Source organism: Hemitrygon akajei, chromosome 10, assembly GCF_048418815.1.
Source record: "Hemitrygon akajei chromosome 10, sHemAka1.3, whole genome shotgun sequence".
In the NCBI taxonomy this organism is placed as follows: Eukaryota; Metazoa; Chordata; class Chondrichthyes; order Myliobatiformes; family Dasyatidae; genus Hemitrygon; species Hemitrygon akajei.
In genome coordinates, this window is record NC_133133.1 from 130,687,221 (window position 1) to 130,708,289 (window position 21,069).

The 21,069-nt window shown below is 43.4% G+C and overlaps 1 protein-coding gene across 1 annotated transcript in view; it reads left to right on the forward strand.

Moving 5' to 3' along the window:
- The window catches only part of LOC140734025 (retinal homeobox protein Rx1-like), a 51,912-nt gene that overhangs the window by 1,227 nt on the left and 29,616 nt on the right, over positions 1–21,069 (forward strand). The window contains exon 2 of the mRNA XM_073057605.1: positions 19,515–19,670. Coding sequence (XP_072913706.1) covers positions 19,515–19,670 — 156 coding nt within the window. The remainder of the gene's footprint in view (positions 1–19,514; positions 19,671–21,069) is intronic.

Genomic DNA, 21,069 nt, shown 5'->3' on the forward strand with positions numbered 1-21,069 from the left:
ACACACAAAGCACACAATAAATTATGAAGGTAAGGATAAAACCTACAGATGAATCATGCATAAATAACTAACTAAAGTGCATGAAATTTAAATATTGTAAGGTACAGAGCAGATGAACCAGTAATCCTCTGAATACAATGTGTTACGGAGTTCAGAAGCCTAATGGCCTGGGGGAAGAAACGGCTTCTCTTCCTGATCATTCTTGTTTTTAATTACCAGTTCTATTAATTCAGCACAACATCATGGGTCAAAGAGCCTGTTCTTGTACCTTTCTAAGTTCCATGTCTAAATTAATGGGGGCAAGGGATCATGGCCTGGTGACTTTAAAGCAAGTGTGGGAGGCAGAATCTGGTCAGCCAGATGCTGAACTATTGAGATTTCTAATCAATCAGATGGTGTATTATTGGTTTGAATCAGAAACTGAATCTCTGATCTACGTTGTGAAATTAGTTGTTCTGTGCAGTTGTGCGGGGCAAGACTTAAGAAACAAATAAATGGTGCTATAGTGAGTTAGTGTTCATAGGTTCATGGATCATTCAGAATTCTTTATAATAATTCTTTATAATTGACAGAATCAGATTTACTACCACTGGCATATGTCCTGAAATTTGTTGTTTTGTAGCAGCACTAAAGTACGGTAGATCAAATATACTATAAATTATAATAATAAATACTGTATATATAAACATTAAATAAGTAGTGTAAATGAGAGCAAAAATAGTGAGTAAAATTATCCATTCAGCAATCTGATGACAGAGGGGAAGAAGATGTCCCTGAAACATTGAGTTCTTGTCTTCAGGCTCTTTTACCTCCATCCTGAAGATCCATAAGAAGAGGGCACGTCCCGGGTGGTGAGGATCCTTCATGATGGATGCTGCCTTCTTGAGCGACTGCCTTTTGAAGATGTCATCAGTTATGGGAAGGGTTGTGCCCATGATGAAGCAGGCTGAGTTTACAACCCTCTGCAGCCTCTTTTGATCCCATGCACTGTGCCTTTCTGTCTCAGGTAGATGATAAACTTCACCCCGAGTTCCGCCTCCTATATGCTCATTGCCATGTTTAACATGTGAACAGATCAGGCCTGGACAGAGGTAGACTATAGGGTCTGATGACATGCAAGGTGGATATCCTCCTTATCTGGTCCTGATCAAGAAAGTGAATCGTAAGGTTGTACAGTACTCTGCAAAAGTCTTAGGCATATATCCAGGGTGCCTCAGATTTTTGCAGAGAAATGTACATATTAATGTTGAGCAGAGAGCGAGTTGGTAAATCTAGCGGGAGACTAGGATATTGGGAAAGGTGAGGGCACAGTGCTGTGGGAGGGGTGGCAGAGAAGGAGTGCCAGGGCAGGGGTGGGGTGGGGGATGGTCGGCACGTGTACAGCCACATGCAACCACACAACCCCAAGACATTAGGCAAGAAGGCAAGGTCATTTAATTCAAATTTATTAAACATAACAGAATGTCTCTTTGGTGCTTCCTGCTCCCTCTCCTCTCCCTGCCCCCTTCCCACTCTTGGTCCACAACGGAGACCCATATCAGAATCAGGTTTATCATCACTCACACATATCATGAAATCTGTTTTTTTGTTTGTTTTTTGCAACTGCAATGCAGAGCAATACATAGAACTACAACTGCAAAAGTCTTGGGCTCCCCAGCTATGTATATCTGCTCAAGACTTCTGGACAGTACTGTATACAGTGAAATATGTGTAGCTTGCTAATAAATTTAACTTTGAACTTTGAACTTTGAATGATGTTGTTGCCTCACAGCCATCCAGATAAGTATCTATAAGTATATATGGCTAATGCATTCTTGTAATATCATTAAATTCCCATTCCAACAGAGGGATCTGTTCAATCTCTACCATCTGGTAGAAGATACAGAAACATCTTAGCCAAGACAGTTAGACTGAAAAACAGCTCCTTCCCAAGGGCAGTTTTGCAGCTGAATGATGTTATACCCTGGCTTGCCAGTGGCCTTTGAGTGATATGGACTATTGAAGTCACTTATTGCATGTAAATATTGGAATTTTAATTTATTTATTTAATTTAAAATTAAGCCATACTGTATGCATTGTAAGGATCTGTTTTACACAGACTGGAGTAGACCCACAATCTCATTGCCTCGAGCAATGACAATAAAGTTGTATTCTATTCCCTGTGGAGAGGAGGTTTAGATGGTTTTGAGCCAAATGTGGGTAAATAGGACTAGCTCGCTTCAGGGTACTTGAGCAAAGGGCCAGCCATCCGTGGTGGGGGAGACCAGAATTACCAGGGGGATTTTGCTGAGCTAAAGATCGCTCCCAACCTATATTCCTAATTTCTTGCCTATTCCTTCTTGCCTAATTTAAGGTGGGGGGGGGGGGGATATATGGGAGGCAGGGTTTAAGGGTCAGCAGAACATTGTGGGCCAAAGGGCTTGTACTGTGCTGTACTATTCTATGTTCCCTCAGGAACATGAGAGTACAGAGTTTGTATGTTCCTGTCTGAGTAAAGGGCAAGGAAAACAGGTTTAGGGAACCTTGGTTTTTGAGAGAATCTGAAGCCCTGGTTAAGAAAAAGGAGGTGCATAGTAGGTATAGGCAGGTAGGAACAAATGAGGTACTTGAGGAGCATAAGAAATACAAGTCGACACTGAAGAAGGAAATCAGGATGGATTAAAGAAGACATGAGGTTGCTTTAGCAGACAAGGTGAAGGAGAATTCTAAGGACTTCGACAGATATGCTATGAGCAACAGGATAGCAAGGAACAAAACTGGTCTTCTTGAGATCAGAGTAGTAATCTATGTCTGGAGCCGAAAGAGTTGGAGGAGATCTTAAATGGATTTTTCGTTGCGGCCCAAAGTGTCAACTGTACTTTTTTCCATAGATGCTGCCTAGCCTGCTAAGTTCTTCGTGCATTTTGTGTGAGTGATCGGAAGGTATTCTAAGGGACCAGACTTTTAAGTATTTAGATAAATTGGGACTGATTAGAGATGGTCGAATGACTTCGTACATGGTAAGTCGTGTCTAACCAACCTTATAGAGTTTTTTGAGGAAGTTACCAGGAAAGTTGATCAATGAGAGGCAAAGGATTTTGTCTACGTGGACTTTAGCAAGGCATTTAACAAGGTCCGCAAATGGGAAGTTGGTCAAGAAGAGGTGGTAAATTTGAGTGGACATTCAAGATGAGGTGATAAATTTGAGTGGACATTGGCTTCACAGAAAAAGTCAAAAACTAATTGTAGATGGTTGCCTCCTTGACTGGGAGCCTGTGATTAGTGGTGTGCCACAGGGATTAGTGCTAGGTACATTGTGCTTGTCATCTTTATCAATGATCTGGATGATAATGTGCTAAACTGGATCTGCAAATTTATGGATGACACCAAGATTGGGGGTGTAGTGGATAGTGAGGAAGACCATAAAAGTTTGCGGGGGATCTGGATCAGCTGGAATAATGGGCTGAAGCATGGCAGATAGAACTTAATGTAGACAATGTGAGGTGTTGCATTTTGGGAGGACCAACCAGGGTAGGTCTTACACGGTGAGCAGTAATGAATGAAGTACTTGGTAGCACAGAGGGATCTGGAAATACAGATCTATAATTCCTTCAAAAATGGTGCCACAGGTAGATAGGGTCATAAAGAAAGCTTTTGGCACATTGGCCTTCGTAAATCAATGTATTGAGTACAGGAGTTGGGATGTTACATTGAAATTATATAAAATGTTGACGAGGCCTAATTTTGTCCAATTTTGGTCATCTACATACAGGAAAGATGTAAATAAGATTGAAAGAGTGCAGGGAGAATCTACAAGGATGTTGCAGGTATAGGGAAAGGTTGAGCAGGATATGACTTTATTCCCTAAAACGTAGAAGATTGTTGGGAGTTTTGATAGAGCTATGCAAAATTATGAGGGGTATACATAGGGTAAATGCAAGCAGGCTTTCCACTGAGGCTGGATGAGACTAGAACTAGAGGTCATGTGTCAAGGGTGAAAGGTGAAATATTTAAGGGGAACATGAGGGGGCTTAGTAAGTGATGAGAGTGTGGAATTAGCTGCCAGGGCAAGTGGTGGATGCGGGTTCAATTTCAACACTTAAGAGAAATTTGGATAGGTATATGGATGGGAGGGTTCTGGTCGATGGGACTAGTCAGATGAATGGTTTGGCATGGACTGGATGGGACAAAGAGCCTGTTTCTGTGTTAGGACTCTGTGACTATAATTTACACTCTGTCTCTCTTTCCAATACCACTTACACTGTAACAACTCTCTCCGTCGAGATCGTTGCCTTTTTGTTTGTAGGTATGATTTTGCAAATAAAGAGGCCAATTTAGGGATTAGGATAATAACGAGGGTCAAATTAGCGTTTAGGGGCAAGAATGTGGAGGATTTAAAGGTCAGGACTCCACCCTGAGCTCAGTATTCTGCATTGAAGTCCAGCATCGTCGATGGATGACAAAGGATGTCTGCACTCTAGGCCTCCACTCAATACTCAAAGGCTAGCAATACGGACAATTCAGAAGGGCTCTCTGCGGTTAAAGACCATGCGAGGAAAAGGTCAGTTAGCACGGCCAGAGTTTGAGCTTGGAGTTTTCTGGAGTTCAGGACCTACCATTGCATTATCTGGGTGTCGATCGGAGCCCGAAGGTCAATCAGAAGTCTAGAAGTCGAAGTCTGATGGCGGAAGCCTGGAGACTGGAGGTTGAAGGCCCAGAGGCTTGTCCTGGAGTTGGATGACTGTCGATGGGTCGGAGAGAGAAAAGGGGCTTGTTTTGCTGCTATTGTTCTGTTGTGTGTTGTGTTTATTTACTACGTTTAAGGATATAGTGTAGAACAGGCCCTTCCTACTCAGCAAGCTGTCCTGCCCACCAAATCACCTACTAATCACAGGGCTATTTACAATGACCTATTAACCTACTGGATGGTACGTCTTTGGACAGTGGGAGGAAGCCAGAGCACCCAGAGGAAACCCACGACATCATTGGTAGGACATACAAACTCCTTGCAGACGGTGCCGGAAATTAACTCCAAATTCTGATGCTCTGAGCTGTAATAGTGTCACGCTGTGTCTGTGTTGTTCTGCCAAGCATTGTGGATGTTTTGCATTGGTGCGGGAATGTGTGGTGGCACTTTGCAGGCTACCCCCAACACATCGCTACTGTGTGCTGGTTGTTAACACAATGAAGCATTTCACTGAATGTTTTGAGGGTCATATGATAAATAAGTGATTCAGAATTTGTATCTGAAGCACAGTATTCAGCCTGACTACTGACGAGAGCCACACAGACACCAAAATATTATTCTGGTTCATGTCAGGCTGTGTAGCCATAGGGTTGCAGCCAATTACACAGTTAACTATTAAATTGAATTCAGGTCTGACATGGCATTTAGATGAAGAAACAGTTAAATAATCTCTATGCTCAAAGTATTGAAGTTTCAGCAACTCAAAGGTCCCTGTAACAGGCAGAAATTGCTGATCAAAGGGTGATTGGAGTAAAGTATAGAGTGTCATCAGAGATAGGAATTTTACACAGAAAGCAGGTGGTAGAGGCAGATACATTATAGACATTTAAGAAACTCTAAGGTAGGCACATGAATGATAGAAGAATAGAGGGTTATGAGGGAGGAAGGACGAGATTGATCTTAGAAAAGATTAAAATGTCAACACAACATTGTGGGCTGAAGGACTTGCCTTGTGACATACTGTTCTATGTAACTCAAGGTGGATGGGTGTAGGGAGTCCTCATGAGACGATTGAGGTGGAGAGGATAAATAACTTTAAGTTCCTTGGTGTTATCATCTCAAAGAACCTGTCCTGGAACTAGCACGTAAATGCCATTACAAAGAAGGCACAGTAGCATTTCTGCTTTCTTAGAAGTTTGCGTAGATTCGGCATATCATCTAAAACTCTGATGAACTCTATTGATGCACAGTGGAGAGTATCCCGAATGGTTGCATCATGGCCTGGTATGGAAACACCAAAGTCCAGGAACTGAAAAGCCTACAAAAAATGATGGATACAGCCCAGTCCATCACAGGAAAAGCCCTCCTCTCCCACCACTGAGCATATCTACAAGGAGTGCTACCACAAGAAGGCAGCACCCATAATCAAGGACCCCCACCACCCAGGCCATGCTTTCTACCAATTGCTGCCATCAGGAAGGAGGTGCAAGAGCCTTAGGTCCCTCACTATCATGTTCAGGATCAGTTATTGCCCTTCAACCATCAGGCTCCTGAACCGGTGTGGATACCTTCACTCACCTCAACACTGAACTGATTCCACACCCCATGGACTCAGTTTCAAGGATTCTACGGTTCATGTTCTCAGTATTATTGATTTACTATTTATTATTATTATTAGTTTTTTTAATTGCTCAGTTTTGCACATCGGTCGTTTATCAATGTTCATGTGTAGTTTTCCATTGCTTCTATTATATTTATTTGACTGTGAATGCCTGCAAGAAAATAAATCTCTGGGTAGTATATGGTGACAGGTATATAGTTTGATCATAAATTTATTTTGAACTTTCAGCTTCAGATTTAACAGTATACAAGCTCTATACTCAGGATAACTTGGGAGTTAAACAGTCCTGGAGTTTTTACATGTGGGGTAACCAGCTTCCAAGTAGTTTGAGGTTTTGCACATTGAGGGTAAATAAGATTAAATATTCTTTGAGGCTCTGTAATAGTGATGTACTATAGGTCTGAAAGATGGATTCAAAACAATTAATGTTATTAATAAATAATTTTAGAGAAAATAGTGGGACCGAAGGCCAATACTTGCTCCCGACTTGATGAACTGTCTCTCAGAGCTGAGGAGGAGGTGGCAGTGAACGTGCTTGCTGTCATCCCATAGAAGTCCATAGTCTTGAGAACACCTCCCACAGATTTGAACACAGCATTTAAGAAGAGACGGGGCAAGGAAACAGAAAACTGTAGACCTATTAATCCGACATAAGTAGGAGAGAAAATGTGGAGTCCTTTATTACGGGTAATTAGGAAATAATTAGAGGATTAGCCAGGGTCAGCCTGCATTTATAAAAGAGAAATGTGTGTGACAAACCTGTTTTTTTGAGGCTGGATCTGGAAAAATAGATAAGAGGCAAAATAGTTGATGTGGTATGCTTCAGATGCCCTTCAATGGTTAATAAACAAAATTAGAGCTCATGGTATTGCGGTCAATGCATTGACTTTGCCTGAAGGCTGGATAATGGACAGCAAGCATAGATGGAGCACTTTCCAGTTGAGACCACTGCGCTGTGACAGTGATTGGTGATGCAATCTAGCTTTTCATTTTCGGCACAAAGATACCACTAGCCTCAAGAGCAGCTTCTATCCCACTGTTATCAGACTCTTGTATGACATGATGGACTCCTGACCTCATAATCTAACTTGTTATGATCCTGCTCTTGTCTACCTACGTTACACTTCTTTGATAGATTTATGAAGAAAGCACAGCTGCACCTCCACTTCGTTAGAATTTTGCGAAGATTCTGCATGACATCTAAAACTGAAAGCGTTCTATAGCTGTGTAGTGGAGGGTATATTAGCCAGTTGCATCCTGGTATGAAAACACCAAATCCCTTGAATGGAAAATCTTAGTGGATACAGTCCAGTCCATCATGCTCTCCACCATTGAGCACATCAACATGGAGCGCTGTCACAGGAAAGCAGCATCCATCGTCAAGACCCCTACCACCCAGGCCACACTCTCTTCTCACTACTGCCCTCGGAAAGAAGGTCTCAGGACTCACAGCACCAAGTTCAGGAGTCGTTATTACTCCTCAGTCATCAGGCTCTTGAACCAGTGGGGATAATTTCACTCCACTCACCCTATCTCTGAAATGTTCCTACAACTTTCAAGAACTCTTCATCTCATTTCCTTCATATTTATTGCTTATTTATTTATTATGATTACTTCTTTTCTTTTGTATTTGCACAGTTTGTTGAATTTTGCTTATTGGTTTTTTATCCATCCCTGCTAGGTGCAATCTTTCATTGATTCTCACAAAATGCTGTCCTGACGAAGGGTCTCGGCCCGAAACGTCGACAGTGCTTCTCCCTATAGATGCTGCCTGGCCTGCTGTGTTCCACCAGCATTTTGTGTGTGTTGTTTGAATTTCCAGCATCTGCAGATTTCCTCCTGTTTGCTCTTTCATTGATTCTGTCATGTTTCTTGGACTTCCTGAGTGTGCCTACAAGTAAACAAATTGCAGGGTTGTATTTGGTGACATATGCATACTTTGATAATAAATTTACTTTGAATTTTGATATTACAGGAAAGATTCTAGCATGAATAAAGCAGCTGCTGGCTGGCAGAAAGCAAAGACTGGGAATAAAGGGAGTTTTTTCTGATAGTCTGTCGGCAACTAGTGGTGTTCAGCAGGGGTCTGTGTTGGAATCGATTCTTTTTATGTTGTATGTAATTGATTTGGATGATGCAATTGAAGGCTTTGTTGCAAAATTTGCAGACAAGGTGAAGATAGGTGGTGGAACAGGTAGTTTTGAGGAGGTAGAGAGGCTACAGAAGGACTTAGAAAGATTGGGAGAATGGGCAAAGAAATGGCAGATAGAATGCAGTGCCGGAAAGTGTATGGTCGTGCACTTTCAAAGAAGAAATGGAAGGGTTGACTATTTTCTAAACGGAGAGAAAATACAAAAAACTGAGGTGCAAAGGGACTTGGGCGTCTTTGTGCAGGATTCCCTAGGGGTTAATTTGCAGGTTGAGCCTGTGGTGAGGAAGACAAATGCAATGTACGCATTCATTTCAAGAGGACTAGAGTATAAAAGCAAGGATGTAATGCTGATACTTTATAAAGCGCTGGTGAGGCCTCACTTAGAGTATTGTGAGTAGTTGTGGGCCCCTTATCTTAGAAAGGATGTGCTGAAACTGGAGAGGATTCAAAGTAGATTCACAAAAATGATTCCAGAATTGAATGGCTTGTCATATGAGAGCACTTGATAGCTCTGGGCCTGTATTCACTCGAATTCAGAAGAATGACGGGTGACTTCATTGAAACCTATCAAACGGTGAAAGGCCTTGATAGAGTTGATGCGGAGAAGATGTTACTTATGGCAAGAGAGTCTAAGACAAGAGGACACAACCTCAAAATCTAGGGGTGTTCTTTTAGAATGGAAATGAGGGGGAACGTGTTTAGCCAGAGAGTGATGAATCTGTGGATCAATCCACAGCAGAGGCCAAGTCTATATGTATATTTATGCAGAGATTGATAGATTCTTGATTGGTCAGAGCATGAAGGGAAGCAGGAAGAAGGCAAAACATTGGGGCTGAGAGGAAAATTGAATCAGTCATGACAAAATGGTAGAGAAGACTTAATGGGCCAAATGGCCTAATTCTGCTCCTATATCTTATGGTCTTATTGTTTAATGTCATTTCCATCTACAATTGTAAGGTGAATAAAATATTGTTACTCTGGAAATGATACAGCACAAAAAACACAAAAGATAAAGAACATAATAATAATATTTTTAAAAAGCACCATAAATATAAATACGTAAGATAGCTTATATACATAGTTTGACTGCATGTCCATTAAGTAATGCTAGGCTATAGATAAGGTGACCGACAGGAAGTAATAAATCATTGGTGGAGTTAGAAACATAGAAACATAGAAAGCCTACAGCACAAAACAGGCCCTTCGGCCCACAAAACTTTGCCTAACATATCCTTACTATAGAAATTATGAAGGGTTACCCATACCCCTCTATTTTTCTAAGCTCCATGTACTTATCCAGGAGTCTCTTAATACAATACCCTATTGTATCTGCCTCCACCACTATTGCCAGCAGCCCATTCCATGCACTCACCACTCTCTGCGTAAAAAACTTACCCCTGACATCTCCTCTTTTCCTTCTGCCAAGCACCTTAAAACTGTACCCTCTTGTGTTAGTCACTTCAGCCTTGGGAAAAAGCCTCTGACTATCCACACAATCTACACCCCTGATCATCTTATGTACCTCTATTGGGTCACCTCTCACCCTCTGTCGCTCCAAGGAGAAAAGGCCGAGTTCACTCAACCTATTCTCATAAGGCATGCTCCCCAACCCAAGCAATATCCTTGTAAATCTCCTCTGCACCCTTTCTATGGTTTCCACATCCTTCCTGTAGTGAGGCAACCATAACTCAGCACAGTACTCCAAGTGGGGTCTGACCAGGATCCTTTATAGCTGCAACATTACATCTTGGCACCTAACCTCAATCCCACAATTGATGAATGCCAATGCACTCTATACTTTCTTAACCATGGAGTCAACCTGTGTAGTACGTTTGAGTGTCCTATGGACTCGGACCCCAAGATCCCTCTGATCCTCCACATTGCCAAAGTTTTACTATTAATACTAATATCATATTTGACCTACCAAAATGAACCACCTCACACTTATCTGGGTTGAACTCCATCTGCCACTTCTCAGCCCAGTTTTGCATCCTATCAATGTCCCACTGTAACATCTGACAGCCCTCCACACTATCCACAACACCATCAACCTTTGTGTCATCAACAAATTCAGTAGCCCATCCCTCCACTTCCTCATCCAGGTCATTTATAAAAATCACAAAGAGTAAGGGTCCCAGAACAGATCCCTGAGGCACACCACTGGTCACCGGCCTCCATGCAGAATATGACCTGTCTACAACCACTCTTTGCCCTCTGTGGGCAAGCCAATTCTGGATCCACAGAGCAATGTCCCCTTGGATCCCATGCCTCCTTACTTTCTCAATAAGCTTTGCATGGTGTATCTTACCAAGTGCCTTGCTGAAATCCATACACACTACATCTAATACTGTACCTTTATCAATGTGTTTAGTCACATCTCAAAAAATTCAATCAGGCTCTCAAGGCACATCCTGCCTTTGACAAAGCTATGCTGACTATTCCTAATCATATTATGCCTCTCCAAATGTTCATAAATCCTGCCTCTCAGGATCTTTTCCATCAACTTACCAACCACTGAAGTAAGACTCACCGGTCTATAATTTCCTGGGCTATCTCTACTCCCTTCCTTGTGGGTGGAGGTGTTGATCAGTCTTATTGTTTGGAGAAAGTAACTGCTTTTGAGCGTGGCGGTCCTGGCATGGGTTCTACGTAGTCTCCTCCCTGATTAGAGTGGGCCAAACAACCCACGAGCCAGGTGTGTGGGACCCGACATGATGTTACTGGCACCTCTCTGTACAATATGTCCTTGATGACAGGTAGGCAGGTGCCACTGATACACTGGGCAGTTTTGACTACCCGCTGTAGAGCCATCCTCTCTGCTGTGGTGCTGTTTCCATACCAATGCACTATGTCATCATTTGATTCATAAGAACAGTATGCAAGACAAACCTTTCACTGCAACTGGTACATGTGACAATAATAAACCAATACTCATTTGGCAAAATGATAAGGAGTGTAATATATCGAAAGCCAGGTTGAAGAGTGGGCTGGAAAAGGAATGTTGAGAGGATTCAGTACTCAGGTTATGTGAATAGACAAGGGCATGCATTGGGAATCTAATGTAGAAAATCTGAGGTCAGCATTTTAAAACAGAAAGTCACAATATTTTTCAGACTGTGGGAGATTGAAGTTAGCATCTACCGGTGATCAGAGAATCCTAAATGTCATTGCACTCGAAACAGAGAAACATAGGAGGAGAAATTAGGAAAGCAAATGGTGCCTTGAGCTTTTCTTGGAAGAGACCATTTCGCTGAACACCTACGCTCAGTCCGCCAGAGAAAGTGGGATCTCCCAGTGGCCACACATTTTAATTCCACGTCCCATTCCCATTCTGATATGTCTATCCATGGCCTCCTCTACTGTCAAAATGAATCCAAACTCAGGTTGGAGGAACAACACCTTATATACTGGCTGGGTAGCCTCCAACCTGATGGCATGAACATTGACTTCTCTAACTTCCGTTAATGCCCCTCCTCCCCTTCTTACCCCATCCCTGATGTATTTAGTTGTTTTTTTTCTCTCTCTCTGCCCATCACTCTGCCTGTTCCCCATCTCCCTCTGGTGCTCCCCCCTCCCCTTTTCTTTCTCCTGAGGCCTCCCGTCCCATGATCCTTTCCCTTCTCCAGCTCTGTATCACTTTCGCCAATCACCTTTCCAGCTCTTAGCTTCATTCCACCCCCTCCGGTCTTCTCCTATCATTTAGCATTTCCCCCTCCCCCCACTACTTTCAAATCTCTTACTATCTTTCCTTTCAGTTAGTCCTGACAAAGGGTCTCGGCCCGAAACGTCGACAACGCTTCTCCCTATAGATGCTGCCTGGCCTGCTGTGTTCCACCAGCATTTTGTGTGTGTTGTTTGAATTTGCAGCATCCGCAGATTTCCCCCTGTTTGCTTATTAAGGTTTGTAATTTTTCACCCATATACTACCCGGAGATTTATTTTCTTGCTGCCTTCACAGTGGAGCAAAGAAATACAATAGAATAACTGAAAATCTACACATAAACGTAGACTGACAAACAACTAATTTGCTAAAGACTATCTGTGCAAATACAAAACTAAATAAGCAAGTACCAAGAAATGGAGTTGTACAGCCCTGAAAGTGAGTCCACAGATTGTGGAATCAATTCAGTGTTGGGGATGAGTGAAGTTATCCATGATGAGGTACAAGAGCACATGGCTTTAAGGTAAGGGGAAGGAAGATCAAGGGGGATATTAGAGGAAGGTTTTTCACTCAGAGAGTGGTAGGTGCGTGGAATGCACTGCCTGAGTCAGTGGTGGAGGCAGATACACTAATGAAGTTTAAGAGACTACTAGACAGGTATATGGAGGAATTTAAGATTGAGGGTTATATGGGAGGCAGGGTTTGAGGGTCAGCACAACATTGTGGGCCAAAAGGCCTGTATCGTACTGTATTGTTCTATGAGTCAGGAGCCTGCTGGCTGAAGGGCAATAACTGTTCCTGAACTTGGTGGTGTACCTCCTTCAAATTGGCTTATACTTTGAGTTTTGAAAAATGAGAGGGAACCTGGAACATATAATTCATACAGGGCTTGCAAGGAGAATGTTTTCCTTGGCTGGGGAGTCTAGAACCAGGATTTACAGTCCCAAAGCAGAGGGACAGCCACTCAGGACAGAAATGAGAAGAGATCTCTTCACCCAGAAATAGTGAACTTTGAGATTCTTCACCCAAGAGGGCTGTGGAGACTCAGTTGCTGAAAATATTGAAGGTGGAGGTTGTTAGATATCTGGTGATGAATGGAGCTGAGGGATATGGGGAAATTGCTGGCAATAGGCACTGAGGTAAAAAGTCCACCATGGTCTAAATAATTAATGGAGAAGGCAAAGGGACCAAGCAACTACTCCTGCTATTCAGAATCAGAATCAAGTTTAATATCACTGGCATATGTCATGAAATTTGTTGACTTTGCAGCAGCAGTACAATGAAATACATAATAATAAAAAAACAGTGAATTACAGTAAATATATATTAAATAATTAAATTAAGTAGTGGAAAAAATAGAAATAAAAAGTAGTGAGGTAGTGTTTATGGTTTTATTGTCCATTCAGAAATCAGACGGCAGAGGGGAAGAAGCCGTTCCTGAATTGTTGTACCTTCAGGCTCCTGTACTTCCTGCCTGAGGGTTGCCATGAGAACAAAGCATGACCTGGGTGATCAGGGTCCTTAATGATGGACACCGTCTTTTTGAGGCATCACTCCTTATATTCTCGCATTTTTGTAAAATTGTCACATTTCTTGTACTTAAGGTAACTATTTATTTACTCCATATATGTCAAACTCAAGGCCCACGGGCCAAATCCGGCCCGCGGTGGAATTATCTTTGGCCCACGAGATAATATCTAATTACTATTAAAGCTGGCCCCAGTAATCGAAGTGCCTGTGGCGTATGATATGGCTAATGCTGAGTTTATTCAGGTACCAGGTTTTCAGGGTTTTTAGTGTTTATTCGGCAGTCTTCTTCATAAGAAACGGAATTTGTAAAGTGAAACACTTTGTAGTTATAGCAGAGACTGAGACACATGAGAGCAGGCTGAAAAAACGGAGGCAACGAAAGCTGCGTTCGCACGCGTCTGACTGATCCGGCCCGCATGAAGCTGCATTTTGCTCAATCCGGCCCATGACCTAAAATGGGTTTGACACCCCTGTGTGTCTCCAAACAAAGGGTGACGAGGATTTAAGAAATCCTGGGGTCTCTGTACTCAGTGCAATGTACTGAAAGTACCTGCAGTATAAAACAGTACGCTTCAATCGGATTAAGTTGTCAGAGTGTCTCTGAACTTGAGATATCCTGGGCTTTAATATCCTGAGGATCTATGAACTTGGTGACTTGGTTTAATCATTATGAGGGTGTTCAAAGCAATATTTATTTAAATGATGCTCGTTATTCAGGATAACTAGGGAATTAAACAATCTGACTATCCATGTAGATGGGGACTTGGGATTTAACCCTTCCACGCGGTCTTGTGCTGAGACAGGCATTTGAGCATCTCAGCATCAGGGTTAATTAGATTTTAAACAGTCTTAGTACTGGGAAAATTTGGTTTAAACAGCCTGAGCATCTATATGAGGCAATATTGGGACATAACAGACTGAATCTCTCAGTCCTGAGGATAACTGGGTTTAAATTGTATAAGCCTCCTGGTCTTAGAGTTTACCAAGTTTAATCAGTCTGAGCCTCAGTAAAATGGAATTTAAATCGCCTTAGCTGTGCAATGTTCAGGATGGCTGGAGCTGAGACGGTCTGAATCTTCCAGTACAAAGGATAGATTACAAGCAGGAGAAGGAGCAGGCCATTTGAATCCGCTCTATCATCCATCAATGTAATGCCTGGTCTTCAGAAACAGCACCATCCCCATATTCCTTGCTCTGAATGACCTCAGTGACTCATTCACAGCTCCCCAGGGTATTCCTGAGGTCCACCATCCTCTGACTTGCGAAAACTTCTCCTCATCTCAGTCCGAAGCAGATTCATTCTGAGACTCTGTGCCCTGGTTCTAGACTCCTTCTCTTCCTTACATTCAGTTTGTCAAATCTGTGAGAACAGGAGATCTCATCACAGTCCTCTAAACCCTAGAGAAAGTAGCCCTAGACCAGTCAATCTCTCCCGGAATGAATCGAGTACATCTTTGATGCTCTCTGCGATAGCTGATATAAGGAGACATGCATTCAAAACGGCAGTTTCTCCAGTTTCAGTGTCATTAACGCTCAGATAATTTCATTGCTACCCCTGTGCTCAAAACCTCTCATAATGAAGGCCAGCACTATTTGTCTTCCTAATCACTTACTACATCAGAGGTAGGTTTTTTTTTTTTTACACAGTGGTAACTGCATGAAATGCACTGGGCAGTGAGGTACTAGAGCAGGGGTTCCAACCGGGGGGTCCACGGACCCCTTTCTTAATGGTATTGGTCCATGGCATTGGTCCATGGCATATAGGCAGTTGGGAACCCCTGTGATACATTATCGACATTTAAGTGACTCTTAGGTAGGCATATGGATGAATGAAAAATGACAATCTACATGGGAGGAAAGGTTAGATTGATTTTAGACTAGGTTAAAAGGTCGGCACAACATTGTGGGCTGAAGGGCCTGTACTGTGCTGACGTGATTCTGTGTTCTGTATTCTATATCTGCATGTTGACTTTCAAAAGCCTCTACCTAAGTCTACCCTTATCCCTTTGACCATCAGTGCTACCCAATCTTTCACCTCTCTGATCTTGTTTTGCATATGTTTGTATTTGAATTGACTTTATTTCTTATATCCTTCACATACGAGGAGTAAAAATCTTTACGTTATGTCTCCATCTAAATGTGCAATCACAGTAATTTATAATAAATGGAACAGTCAATGTAATACATTCCATTTATATTATGTTGCGCAGTATATTTCATTTGCTATGCAATCACTCAGCTTGTCTGTACTCCTTTGTGGCCTCTTTATACCTTTCTCTCGACTTACACTCCTATTGAACATCAGCTAGTTTGGAGAACTGATAGCCAATGTTAAACGCACTATTGTTGAAACAAACTACCGGTAGTTCATGTCAACACTAATAGCTTTGCACAGTCCCAGGCATCAAAAGAGCCTCTGAAGTGTGAGGAGCACCACCTACATACACCAATAACCTTAATTTCCAGGATAGCTCACTCCTCCAACATTACAGCTACTGCGTTCAGGGACTTTAAAACATGATCAGAAGAGATTCAGTCAATTTCTAGGTTGCGCACATGAACTCTCTTATCGGGCGTTTCATCCAGGTGAATGTGAGGTGTTGCACTTCAAGCAGATCAAGTATACAGTCAAAGGCAGGGCCCTTACTAACATACAAACAAGCTGGATGAACTCAGCAGGTCAGGCAGCATCCGTTGAAATGAGCTGTCAACGTTTCGGGCCTGAGACCCTTCGTCAGGACTGAAGGAGGGGGCAGGGGCCCCATAAAGAAGGTGGGGGGGGGGGGGGAGGGTGGAAAACCAGAGGAAAGATCAAGGGGTGGGGAAGGGGAAGCAGGGAGGGGATAGGCTGGAGAGGTGAAGAAGGAATGTAAGGGGAAAGCACTATGGGTAGTAGAAGAAGGCAGAATCATGAGAGAGGTGATAGGCAGCTAGAAGAGGAGACAGAGTGTAAGTGGGATGGGGAAGGGAGAGGGAGGAAATTACCAGAAGTTGGAGAATTCAATGTTCATATCAAGGGGCTGGAGAATACCCAGACGATATATGAGGTGTTGCTCTTCCAACCTGAGTTTGGCCTCATCATGGCAGTAGAGGAGGCCATGTATGGACATATCCGAATGGGAATGCGAAGCAGAGTTGAAGTGGGTGGCAACCGGAAGATCTTGTCTGTTGTTGCGGACGGAGTGAAGGTGCTCGACGAAGCTGTCCCCCAATCTGCGTCGGGTCTCGCCGATGTCTCTCTTGCTAACATTATTCTACAGAGGGATCTTGGGAGCTGAGTTTGTAGCTCCCTGAAAGTGACCCCGCAAATTGCTAGTGCTTTCACAGCCACCCATCCCTGTTAATGGAGGTGCTGTTGGACATTTTCTCCTGCAAGTTTTGCCGATGCCACCACACTCTGGTTTCCTGCACCAAAGGGAAAGGTTTCCATCTGGAAACTGTCATACTGAGGCTACGCCCGCACTAGACCAGATAAACCCGTAACCGAAGCTTTTTCTTTGTTTTGACCCTCCGTCCACACCGAAATGGCGTTTTCTTCCCCTAAAAAGAACTTTCCTGAAACGCCCTCCAGAGTGTGTAAATTTGAAAACGCTGCTTGGGCAAGAGTAGTGTGGACAGGGTAACTGGAGATTTCTAGAAACGCTGTCATGACATGCCGGACCAGATGGCAACATTTCATTGTTTTCTCGAATGCAACCCCCACACAACCCAAGAACCATCAGAACAGACGGCAATGAGACTGAAGCCAGAAGAGTTAGAAGTGTACTCACCAAATACTTTGACCGATAGCTTACTGAATAAACAAGTATACTCACTTTGCCCTGTTTTCTGCCCTTGCTGGTATGAAGGTGGTTTACCCATTTATGCAAGTACTTCTCTGACAACAGATGTTTAACAGCCTAATGTAACATTTTATGGAAATACAAGATAACACTGATACAGACATGTTTTATACATTTAACAAGGTGCTTTATTAATGCAACAGAGTTAGTCAGTTTTTCAATGTTCATCGTCAGCCGTGTCATATTGTCCGTGAACTCCCTGTCATTTGCCTCCATATGTTTCAGTATTTTTTTTAGTTTTAAGTCCTCTTGCACGAGAGCCAACAGCTATCCATCATTTGGCAATTTCCTTTTAAGTTTCTCTAATCTGTAACTGCAAACTGTCATAAGTCAGGTGTTGAATTAGGACCCAACTGCAGGACACAGACATTGGAGTCCCAGAAACAGGACTAGACTGAACCCAAGGACAGGACAGGATGCAGTCAAGGCAAGAGAAGCAAGACCAGGACAGGGGACTGGGAACAAGAAGCCTGGGGTGGACTCCAAGCCTGAGACTGGACAAGGACACAGAACCTGGGTCTTGCCTCAGGCTCAGACCCCCAAACCCAGGCAAGGACATGACAAGGCTTGGCTCGGGACTTGGGGTCTTGAGGCCTGGGTCAAGACTTGAGGCTTGAGCTAGAGGCAGACTAGGAACTTTACATCAACATGGAGCTGGGACTTATCCTCCGACAAGCCGGGACTCATCTTTGACAGGACACTGACATGAGACAGGACAGTACACAAACATAGAGCCAGGACTTATCCACCAACAAGCCAGGACTCATCTATAACTCCACACCAAGGTGGGGCAGGGCCATCCATCAGGTAACAGCAGAACAGCCTGACCTACCCAACAGAGGCAAAGACAAGACAAATTCTCCCCACAGGGCAATGGCAGAACAGCCAGACTTACCCCACAGATGCAAGGACAGGAAGAGACAAACACCAAGGAACAATAGACAGTTTTACCTCTGCATCAGGGTAGCTCCAAGCAGCCATTACAGCCAACAGCCTTGGCTGGCTACAGAAGCAACCAGATCCCTACCTAGCTCAGAGTGGCCAACAGCCACCCAGCTGGCCCAGGAAACAGCAGAATCCATACCACAATGGCAGCTCCAACTACTACCAGCAAGGCTCCCAGAAGCCATGGTTCTCCAACACAGCCCCAAGGATGGCAAGAGTCCATTCTAGCCTTCCACCAGCCATCTGCATCTTGACAAGACAACCCCCCAACCATACTCAATACCAGGGCCACTTATATTCCCACTGCCAATATGAGCCTCAGGTGTTTCTGGTTAAGTCCAACCACAGCAAGGGACCGCTGGAAAACCTGGAGTCTGCGGACCGGACCTCGGACTTCGGACTGAACCACCACACAAACGCACACTTTCACTGCGAGATTTGACACCAAACATGTCGCTTGTTTTCTGTAGATGTGTTCTGCGCATGCCCAGTAGGAGGAGATGCACCCAAATACCCGTTTTAATGTATTTTCAAAAACGCTTGGTGTGGACGCCTATTATTTTTACGTGAAACCGGCGCTTTCAAAATTATCCGGTCTAATGTGGACGTGCCTAAGGGTGCTAATTGGACCAATATACTCTGGTAGTCTGTCACCAAAGTCCCAACGGTGCTGGATTATCGGATTCAGATCTGTCTTTTCGTGAAATTGGAAGCTCATAAAATTGCGAAGGTGAATGGTCATGGTCTTTTGCTCAGGGTAGGTGAGTCTAAAAGTAGAGGACTTTGAGAGGTCAAGATTTAGATGGGACCTGAGGGGCAATTTTTTCACATGGTGTATGGTGAGATGTCAGAAGAAGCTATAGAGTTGGATATATTTATGGATACATGGATAGAAAAGTTTTGGAGGAATATGCAGTCAAATGCTACTAGCTCAGCTAGGTGTCTTAGTTAACATGGACAATTTGGGCTGTATGGCCTATACCTGTGCTATATAACATTGTGACTCCATACTTGCAACCCAGAATGACTGTGTGTGTCGATGTAGTGTGGAATTTCTCAGGCTCTCTCCTATATTAGCTTTGTTGGCTTTATTTCAGATCAAAAAGAGGCCCAGAAATCTACCCGGGAGCTGCTTAAGGAGGCACTGAAGACAACCTTTGTACCACTGGCTCCACAGAGGGAGCTCAGTGCTGGCATCTGTGAGGGGGAAGGCGTGGACAAATGCGACAGCGCAACAGACAGCTCCTTCTATGGTAAGCAACATCCCACATTTATAATCAAAAGCCCGCAGATCCAGACTGAGACAAGAAATCAGAAGAAGTTTCGACCCAGGGGCTAAGGGGAAATGTTGAAGCAGACAGGAAGGTTAAGGGTCTGAGTGAAAACAACAAACAGCAGAACCCACTTCAGATGAAAGCTATAATAGGGAACTCAGAGGACAAAGCCTGATTACTTCAGCACCCTCAGCTTCCAAGGAGAATACAAAACAATATGAGGGAAAATTTACAAGGATGTTGGCAGGACTTGAGGATCTATTATAGGGAAAAGGTTAGGACCTTATTTCCTGGAGAATGAAAGGAGATCTGATACAGGTGTACAGAATTATGAGGAGTATAGATAGGGTTAATGCCAGCAGGCTTTTTGTACTGAGGCTGGGTGAGACTGGAACTAGAGGTCATAGGTTAAGGGTGATGTATTTAAGGGTTTTCCCTAAGGGGAAGTAAGGGTTATGGGATGGAGATGGAGATGAGTCCATGGCCAGATCTGCCATGATCTTATTGAACGATGGAGCAGGCTCGATGGGCCAGATGGCCGACTCCTGCTCCTGTTTCTTATGTTCTGATGTTCTTCAGTCAGAGGGCGGTGCAAGTGTGGAACCAGTGGAAGTGATGGTTGCAGATTCAATTTCAACGTTTGAGAGAAGCCTGGATATGTAGGTGGACGAGAAGGGTATGGAGAACTATGGTACAGGTTTGGGTTGACAGCACAAGGCAGAGTAAATGTTTATACGTACAAACAAGCTGGATGAACTCAGCAGGCCGGGCAGCATCCGTCGAAATGAGCAGTCAACGTTTCGGGCCGAGACCCTTCGTCAGGACTGAAGAAGGAGGGGGCAGGGGCCATATAAAGAAGGTGGGGGGAGGGAGAAGGTGCAGGTGAACAACCAATCAGAGGAAAGGTAAAGGGGTGGGGAAGGGGATAGGCAGGAAAGGTGAAGAAGGAATGTAAGGGGAAAATACTATGGGTAGTAGAAGAAGGCAGAATCATGAGAGAGGTGATAGGCAGCTAGAAGAGGAGACAGCGTGAAAGTGGGATGGGGAAGGGAGAGGGAGGGAATTACCAGAAGTTGGAGAATTCAATGTTCATACCAAGGGGGCTGGAGACTACCTAGATGGTATATGACGGTTTCTGAGAGTAAATGTTTAGCATTGACTCGGTGAGCTACAGAGCTGTTTCTGTGCTGTAGTGTTCTATACCTCTATATTAAAAATTCAACAAAGATGAAAATAAAAACAAAATGCTGAAAATACTCAGCAGGTCTGTCTACATCTGTGATAAAAGAATATTTAAATTTTGATGGAAGGTCTATGACCTGAAACATTAAACCAATATGTGTTTAATGTGGTCTCTTGCTCTTGTTAGTTGCTGTTA